The sequence below is a fragment of the Podarcis gaigeae genome, assembly GCF_964106915.1.
Source record: "Podarcis gaigeae genome assembly, chromosome: 7".
NCBI lineage: Eukaryota > Metazoa > Chordata > Lepidosauria > Squamata > Lacertidae > Podarcis > Podarcis gaigeae.
The window spans coordinates 85,284,825-85,293,272 of NC_139683.1; the positions used below are offsets into that span (position 1 = coordinate 85,284,825).

An 8,448-nucleotide genomic window follows, 5' to 3' on the forward strand; every position below is an offset into this window, starting at 1 on the left:
AACCTGCCCTGAGGCTGGAAAAAGCTTCCCAGGAGGTAGACGCTTTTCAGGTCTAGTTGTGGCACTGTGACAGGAAGCTAATGGGTAGCCAAGGTTGGCACGATATACTCAAACTGTCATACCCCAGCCAGAACCTGGCTGCTACAGTCTACACCTGGGTTTCCCAAACTTGGGTCTCCAGCAGTTTTCGGACTTAAGCTCCCATCATCCCTAGGTAGCAGGACCAGTGGTCGGGGATGATGGGAATTGTAGTCCCCCAACAGCTGGAGTCCCAAGTTTGGGAAACCCTGGCACTTCTGCAGTTTCCGGAACATCTTCAAAGGCAGCAATCTAACCAAGAGGCTACCAGAGCATAGTCAACAGAAGTTAGGCTGTCCCTGATCAGATAGGGGCACAGCTAGGCCACCAGCCGGAGACGATGGAAGGATACCCCCTGCTACTGAGGCTACCTGAGCCTCAAGCAACACCAGTGGATCCAGAAGGATCCTCACGCTACGTACCTGCTCTTTCGGAGGGAGTGCAGACTTGACAATTGTTGTGTGGATTGAGCTTCAGTTCATTGGCTCTCATCCAGTCCATTACCCAGGCAAGAATTTCTGAATCCATGCATGGGGCCATTCCTCTTGCAGAAGCAAAGGAGGAAGGAACTTTTCAGTGTTTTGTGGTTTAATGTAAGTTTAATGTTCATGGTTTGTTAAACTTTTAAATATATAAACCTAAAAGTTCATTTGTAAACGAATTCTCTTAGAAGGGAGAATTCCCAACTTCTCCCTGCTAATTTTACACAGAAAGGTGAAACCTATTCATACCAGTTTGTGCTGAGAAGGGAGAGGGAGAAAGTCAATTCAATTCACATTTAAAGGCGAACTTAACAAATTTGCATTTTCTGAAACAACAGCTAAACCAAAACATAGCCATCCTTCAAATTTTGCACTTCTCCAAATTATGTGATGCATTTCTCCAGTCAAGTAATGTGTATAGAAATGCATATGTTAGAATAAAGTGTGCTTTTATTTGTGAAAACATACCAAAATGCATAGTATTAGGGAAACTGCCTGAAAAAATGTGTATATTAGCCAAAACTGCATGCAGGATTCCTTTTTAAAGTCTCCAAAAACTACTATTGTGCTCAATTCTTGTGGCTCCTTTGCTGTGTTCTTGCATCTCTTGGGAGGAATGTCCTATTTTTAAGCATGTTTAGTGAGTTTTAGATTTGTTAACCATTGTAATTTTTTAAAAAAAATAAAAAGTTGTATATAAATGATTTAAAATAATGTCCCAGCTGGATTGATAAATGCTTCATTGGTTTAATAACATCATGACCGCAAGAAATCATTGGTTTCAGGTCTGTGAGGGGGAAGAGGTTGTTGTTTTGAAGTGTGTGTGTGTTTGGGGCGTGGAGGATCCCTGTGATCCTACAGGAATGTAAGGCACCACTCCAAGAGACAGTGGGCACAGCGCTCAGCCTGGTAGCTGCTTGCTCCATAGGATAACTTCAGCCACTTTTGAAATGTAGCACATTCCTTCTTCAAGAGGAGGAACTGACCCAGGAGGATGTACGCCTGGAAGGAAAATCAGGAAGCAGAATTAGTATTTTCCCCCAGTAGCAAGAAAAGCAGGCCTGAAATGAATGTTGAAATAAACAGAGGGGAAATGTGGCAAATTGTGAATTTTGTCATTTGGAATTTGAGGTTGAAATTTGAGCCCAAAACATTCAATTTTCAACACTTGATTTTTTTGTTGAACTCACCCCCCTTCTGACAGGAGTGTGTGGGGCCAGTTTGTTACCCATTATTGACCTATTCAGCTTTTCGGAATGGTTAGCTGAATAATTAAATAATTAAACTTAACGATGGGCTTCATAGTATGTTCAGTTCAGCCAAATGTGGATGAAACATTTGTCAGATATTCAATATCAGCACCCACAGTGGATAATTTTGAGGGAAATGTAAGGGCCAAACTAGTTTTAGCCTGAAAGCTAGACTGGGTTCACAAAGGAGGCAGTGCATGATTGCAGTTTAAACACTGTCATCAAACTGAGAGCCAAGTCCAATTCAGATGTTCTGAACGGGGCTTAAGTAAACACGCAAGGAAGAGAGACAAAGGAACTAGCACTGTCCTCGATCCTCATCGCCCTCCATGGGTTCAAAGGTGGCTGTGTGTAGCGGGAAAGCTCCTGTACTCACAGAGGCCCCTGGGCATTTTGAAATCCTGGAAAACCAGGGCTTCAAAACATGGAAACCTCTACTGGAGTCCTTTCCCTTAGAGACAATCACTCTGGAACATGCAGAAGGTGACTGGGATGAGAGACAGGGCTAGCACACTTGTGCATACTCTATCTGCCGGTGTGTTTCCCTAAGCCCCATTTGGAACACCTGGGCTCCAGCTGTTTTTGGCATCTGGCAACTGGGGAGGTCAACGCCGCCATGCTCCATGGATGCAGAAAACGTGGGATCTCTTAACTGCTTGGCCAGAGGTTACAAATATAAAGTTTTCCATCTGGAAGGAAGTCAAGTTGGCAATGTATGGAAAGTGGCCATGCAGTTCCATCTTGTGTGACCACTGGCAAGACATAAGACACAAGACTCCCTGCCTTCTAGACTCTATCTGTCATAATGTCAGCTTTGAAACTGGTCAGGAATGATCTAGCACTGGGGGCAGGGCAGGGCTTCAACAGAGGTCTTTTGGGGCAGCATTTCATTGGATTGCAGATAATGTGTCTGCACAACAGAAGTCCTTAACAAAAGTCCTAATAGTCACAACCAGAATGGAACGGGCTAGGAGATAGAAGGACACCACCTCATTATAATCCATCTGTGAAAGATTTGTTTTTGAAGTGTGTTCAATTAGCAAAAATGGACACATTGACAGACCCGGTCTATAAAAGCAATGGTATCTTGTAGAATACAAAATTTGCCCAATGGTGGTCAGGCTTTGCGAACTATTGCAACACAAATGTCAGAAATACCAGGTTTCAAAGACATTTCTTTATGTGAATATGATTTAGGTAAACAGCATGAATTACGTGGGTTAATAAATAAAAAGTGCTGTGGGGCATAAAGCATTAAAACAATTACCTTGTCAAAGCCCTTTGCCGCTAGTTTTGCTCCAAGCTCCTCATTTATGCCATCAACTACTATAATAGGTTTGTCACCCATAGGCTCAGATACAAAGTCCTGGAATTTCCTGCTTCTTATGGCCATTATCTAGAACAGTAGTACAAGAGGAGGAGGCAAGACAGAGGAGTTATAATAGAATATAAATACAAAGAATAAGGAGCCCCAGAAGTATTGAGTATACCTGCCCAGGGGTGGATATCTGCTGGGAAACCTCCTTAGACTTCCACCACCAAGTGATAGACATGGGGGGTGGCAGTGGCGTAGCGTGGGGGGTGCAGGGGGGGCTGGGGGTTAGGGTTAGGGGGCGCAAATCCACGGGTTAGGGGGCACAAATTACTTGCCTTGCCCCGGGTGCTGACAACCCACGCTATGCCACTGGGGGGGTGGACCTTGTCCATAGCAGTGTCTCAGCACTGGAATTCCTTCTCCCTTGAGAAGGAAGCAATTCCTCTGCATTGATGGTATTCCAATGCCTTTTTAAACCATGGCTACTGACAAAGGTATTGTTTTTGTGGAGGGACACCCCACAAATAGATCCCATCAAGCATCTCCCCAAGTGTGGGTGGGAAATAGATTTAAACTGAAAGTGCTCATATGTGAATAAAAGTGCACATGGAAAAATCGAATCTGTGCAACACACACGTGCCTTAATAAGCTTGGTGCCTACCAGGGTTGATAAAAAATATATATTTCTTTTAGAAAATCGTTTTTTAAAAAAAAATTAAATTGGAATTTTTTTAATTTAAAACAGTTTTTTATTTAAATCGGATTTTTAAAAAATAAAATGCTTTTGGAAGAAAAATCTTTCTAAATATAGTTTTCTATTTAAGTTACATTATAGTCCAAAGGCAATTCATCAGGAAATAAGGATTTGTTTTTAATTATGTAGCATGAGGCTTTAAAGGCAACGTTTAAATTTTTTGGTAAATGAATTCCATTAATCCGTTCACAATGTCATGTGCTTCCAGAGGTTTCTGTAAGATAATTATCTTCTAACGAGAAGATATTATCACAGATGCTTGTTTTTGCAGTTCTCAAAAATGTGAGTTTGTGTCTGCAGAGATAAATGCCTTTTCTTCACAGGAAAAATATTATAAAATAAACATACAGAGTTGAGGGAAAAACCTTAATTCCATTGTTCCTTTGCAAATTTATATACATAGAATCAACCCCTTACCTCGTAAATGCTAAGTTCCAAGAGGTTCAGTGAATAGATTGTTTGGAGTGGAATAGATCTGCACATGTAAAAGGTAAAGGGACCCCTGACCATTAGGTCCAGTTGTGACCGACTCTGGGGTTGTGGCGCTCATCTCACTTTATTGGCCAAGGAAGCTTCCAGGTCATGTGTCCAGCGTGACTAAGCCACTTCTGGCGAACCAGAGCAGCGCACAAAACGGCGTTTACCTTCCCACCGGAGTGGTACCTATTTATCTACTTGCACTTTGATGTGCTTTTGAACTGCTAGGTTGGCAGGAGCAGGGACCGAGCAACGGGAGCTCACCCTGTCACAGAGATTTGAACCGTTGACCTTCTGATCAGCAAGCCCTAGGCTTTGTGGTTTAACCCACAGCACCACCTGTGTCCCCCTATCTGCACAAGTAGCTAAGTGTAAAGCAGTAAAAATGAAAGTGCAACCTTGTGAGCAGAATACTCCATGAGTCTCGGGATCTTTGTGTAAAAATTGTGCAAGTCAGTTGCATGTCTGTGCAATTCAGACATGAGGCAAGTGCTGAAGGCACTTCAGGGCTGGCAACCTTTCCCCAATTCCACTGGGTTCCAACAACTGCATTAACACTTATCTGTACAGAATAGGCACCTGAATGTATAAGCAAATCCAAAAGGGGTGGAAATAGAAACTGGGATCTTTAAGTCCTTGGCGAGACTTTGAAGAGCTTGCCAGTCAACTAATAACAGTTCACTGGTTCCAGGCCCTTCTTCCCAGGGCTCGCCTGACATTGTCCAAACAATAAAGTCTCTACCTCGAACTTCAGTCCTGCAGCAGGAATCCCTGAAGTTCTTTGCTCTGGTCCTTGGTTCCCCTTTTCCAGCTTTCTACCAGCCTGTTTCTACTTGGCCTGCTCTTTCTGCAAGCCCATTCCAGCCTAGGCCTACCAACTGTATCTCTCCTCCCCCCTCCCCTCTAGAAAAAGTACAGCAGAAAAGTTGTCCAAATATAAACAGTTAATTTATTAAACCTCGCAATAATTTCATAATTATCTCTCTATGTATTTCTAACAGCATATACAAATCAGTAATTTTTGATATAACTGTAAAAAACTACTCTGAAATTTTTTAATTCCAAATATGAAACCTTTTAGCAGCAAAAATGAGTCTTTCTGTAAAATAATGATATAAATCAAGCCTTACTGACTAGTGATTTAAATCGCTTTGATTTAATTCAAATCCACCCAGGCTTAGTGTAGGTGTGGCTGGGGAGTAACATGTCAACTCAAACACAAAAAGATAGCAGCAATGGTGAGAGTTCAGTACTGTATCTTTGGAACTTGGATCTTATTGCATACCAAAAAAAATATTGTGGTTTATTTTCCAGAGGGGACAGGGTGAGACTGAGGAATGATGCAGGATTTCAGTGTGTGGGTGCCAGGTGTATGCTACCTTACTGTATGCTTGTGAAACATGGACCACTTATAAACGCCATCTCCAACTCAATAGATTCCATCAATGGTGTCTCTGAAAAATTTAAAACATCACCTGGGAAAGCAGGTGAATTGATGCCAGTGTACTGGAAGACGCAAAGATCACCAGTGTCGAAGCAATGATTATTACATCAACTTTGTTGGACAGGTCATGTTTGGATGCCTGATTATCATGTTCCAAAGCTGCTACTCTATTCCCAACTTTAGAATGGAAAGCGAAATACCGGTGGTCAACAAAAGAAGTTTAAAGACTCTCTGAAGGCAAATCTTAAAAAATGTACAGTAGTATAAACACTGACAATTGGGAAACACTGGCCTGTGAGAGCTCCAATTGGAGAACAGCCAATTCAGAATGAAATTCAGGATGAAAGGGAGAAACGTGCTAAGAGGGAGACACGCTTGGCAAACCCTCACCGCGATCAACTCCTACCTAGAAACCTATGTCCCCACTGTGGAAGGATGTGTGGATTCAGAACTGGCCTCCACAGTCACTTACAAACTCACTGTTAAAACTGTGTTCATGGAAGACAATCTTACTTGGCTACGAGTGATTGCCAAAGAAGAAGTATCCCGAGATGGACAGCTAGGATGCCCATTAAGAAACAGAAGAGTAGACCAGAGGGGTGGGATGCAAGTTTCTCAGAGGCCACGCCTTTCCAGGCTTCACCACCATCTCAGCCAGAAATAGTATGCCTGATCTGATTCTAGTCATATTTTTTTCTAGATGCAGTATTTACTTGTGTGCACACGCATATTCCCACACCCCTCATGACGCTTGCCAAGTTCCTGCCTGTGTGAGCATCTGGACTGTATTTGTATTTATGGAGACAGAGTGTTTACTCTGGTGCAGCTGGCTGCCCATTTCCCAACAACCAGAGTTGTTATGGAGGAGATGGAGAGATGTCTGCTAAGGTGGACCATAGAGCCCTTTGCACAATACCAATTTTTGTACCAGCTAACCCTAATTCAGGAATATTTTTCTCTGCCATTTCCCCCTTCACAGCCTCCCAACTCCTTTGTGTTTTGTGTTTCCATACAAAGGCTACAACTTCTGGCACACTTGACAGCAAGCATATTGCACTTGGTAAGGCTTACATATGAGTAGACATACATATTATCAGGAGGCATGCTCATTATGCCACCTATGAGGTGTGTTTGTATATTTGTGTAAGTGGGTGTCTTATATATTTTACACTGCATCCCCAACAGTCACTTGAGGCTATTATCTATAGTGTATATTTGTGCTAAATTCTGCACCTGGTGTGTCTATATAAAGATCTCATTTTCATGCTCACAACAGACCCTTCATTGTAGCTAAAGGAGGGGAGGGGAAGAGAGAGACTGCCTCACAATGGCATATGACTTCTTGTAAAATGTGTAAGATTTTACATTTATGTTATGATTTGTAGTCTTTTGTCCTAATCTTTTTAGATCTTTCACTGACAATTGACAAAAGGGTTCCTTGTGTTGTGCAGTTGTGCTGTCACCATTACTGCTAGTCTGGATTGCAATGTCACAAGCAAGTACATGTTGCAAACAATAGTTCCTTGCATTCCTGGGAGGGAAAGGGGCAAATGGGATGCACCCAGTGTTGTCCAACATCTTTAATAAACATCTTGCACGAAGGACTAGATGGGATGCTCATCAGATTTGAAGGTGGCACCAAATTGGGATGGGTACCTCAGAAGATAGAATGGAGATTTGAGATGACCTTAGCAGATTGGAAAACTGGGCCAAAAGAAAGAAAATCAGTTTCAATAGGGGCAGATGTAGGCAGGAATAACTAGCAGAACAAATCTAAGATAGGGGACACCTAGCTTGACAGCAGTATATATGAAAAGGATCTAGGGGTCCTAGTGGACCACAAGCTTAACATGAGACAACAGTGTAATGCAGCAGCAAAAAAAAGTATTGCAATTCTAGGCTGCATTAATAGAAGTCTAGTATCCAGTTTGCTGGTAGCAAGAAAAAAAAGGTGTGAAACGACAATTCCTGAATGCCAAGATCCAAGTTCCTTTTGGAGCAAGTTCTCTTTGGTGAGAGAACCCCAAGAGAGACTTAAAATATGCAGCAAAGCATGGAAATGTAAGCAGTTTGATGTCTAACGTATGCCCTTGTAAGTTTCTTCCCCTAGCATAGAAAAATACCACACATTTGGTAAGTTAAAAATGGTTTACTTACAAACTCACCAAAGGTCAGGTTCATGTGAGAGCCTGCGGCTCTTGGGATTCCAGTCTATCCCAGCTGTACCTGGAGATTCCAAGGACTGAATCTGGGGCATTTGCTATGCAAAGCATGTGTTCTACACTGAGCCACAGTCCTTTCTCTGATTTGAAACCAGGTGTCATACTCTACCCCTTATGCTCTAGAGACAGTCAAGACACTCCACAGTAAGTTTTTGCTCACCTGCTTCTTTGGATTATGTTAACTTGGTAGGCGCTGAAGTTGACCATCTCTGTAGTTCATGCAGCCCTGTTCACAAATGGATGGAAATGTGTGATTAGGTATGTAGCAGTAGCCATGGTGCTTGTATCTAGGTGCTGATGAACAGACAATGGTGTCTTAGCCAGGAGATAGGATGCCTCAGATCTTAACTTCCCCATCTTTTGGGAGAGGGCATTACATTTTATTTAAGTTACAGAAAAATACAAAAGCATACATCATATATAGAG

At 42.3% G+C, this 8,448-nt stretch overlaps 1 protein-coding gene across 1 annotated transcript; it reads right to left on the reverse strand.

Annotated features, from left to right (window-relative positions):
- Positions 1-1,294: 1,294 nt before the first annotated feature.
- Positions 1,295-8,418, reverse strand: BANF2 (BANF family member 2). Its single transcript, XM_083748522.1, has 3 exons — positions 8,183-8,418; positions 3,078-3,206; positions 1,295-1,562 (listed from the first exon to the last, which is right to left on the reverse strand). The coding sequence occupies exons 2-3, from the start codon at positions 3,201-3,203 to the stop codon at positions 1,416-1,418; spliced, it is 273 nt and encodes a 90-aa protein (XP_083604648.1). The 5' UTR covers positions 3,204-3,206; positions 8,183-8,418; the 3' UTR covers positions 1,295-1,415.
- Positions 8,419-8,448: the final 30 nt, after the last annotated feature.

Coding starts and splice junctions, on each gene's coding strand:
- BANF2 (XM_083748522.1), bottom strand. CDS start 3,203: ATGGCCATAAGAAGCAGGAAATTCCAGGACTTTGTATCTGAGCCTATG. Junction 1,563..3,077: donor CGGCAAAGGGCTTTGACAAG/GTAATTGTTTTA, acceptor TTTTCCTTCCAG/GCGTACATCCTCCTGGGTCA.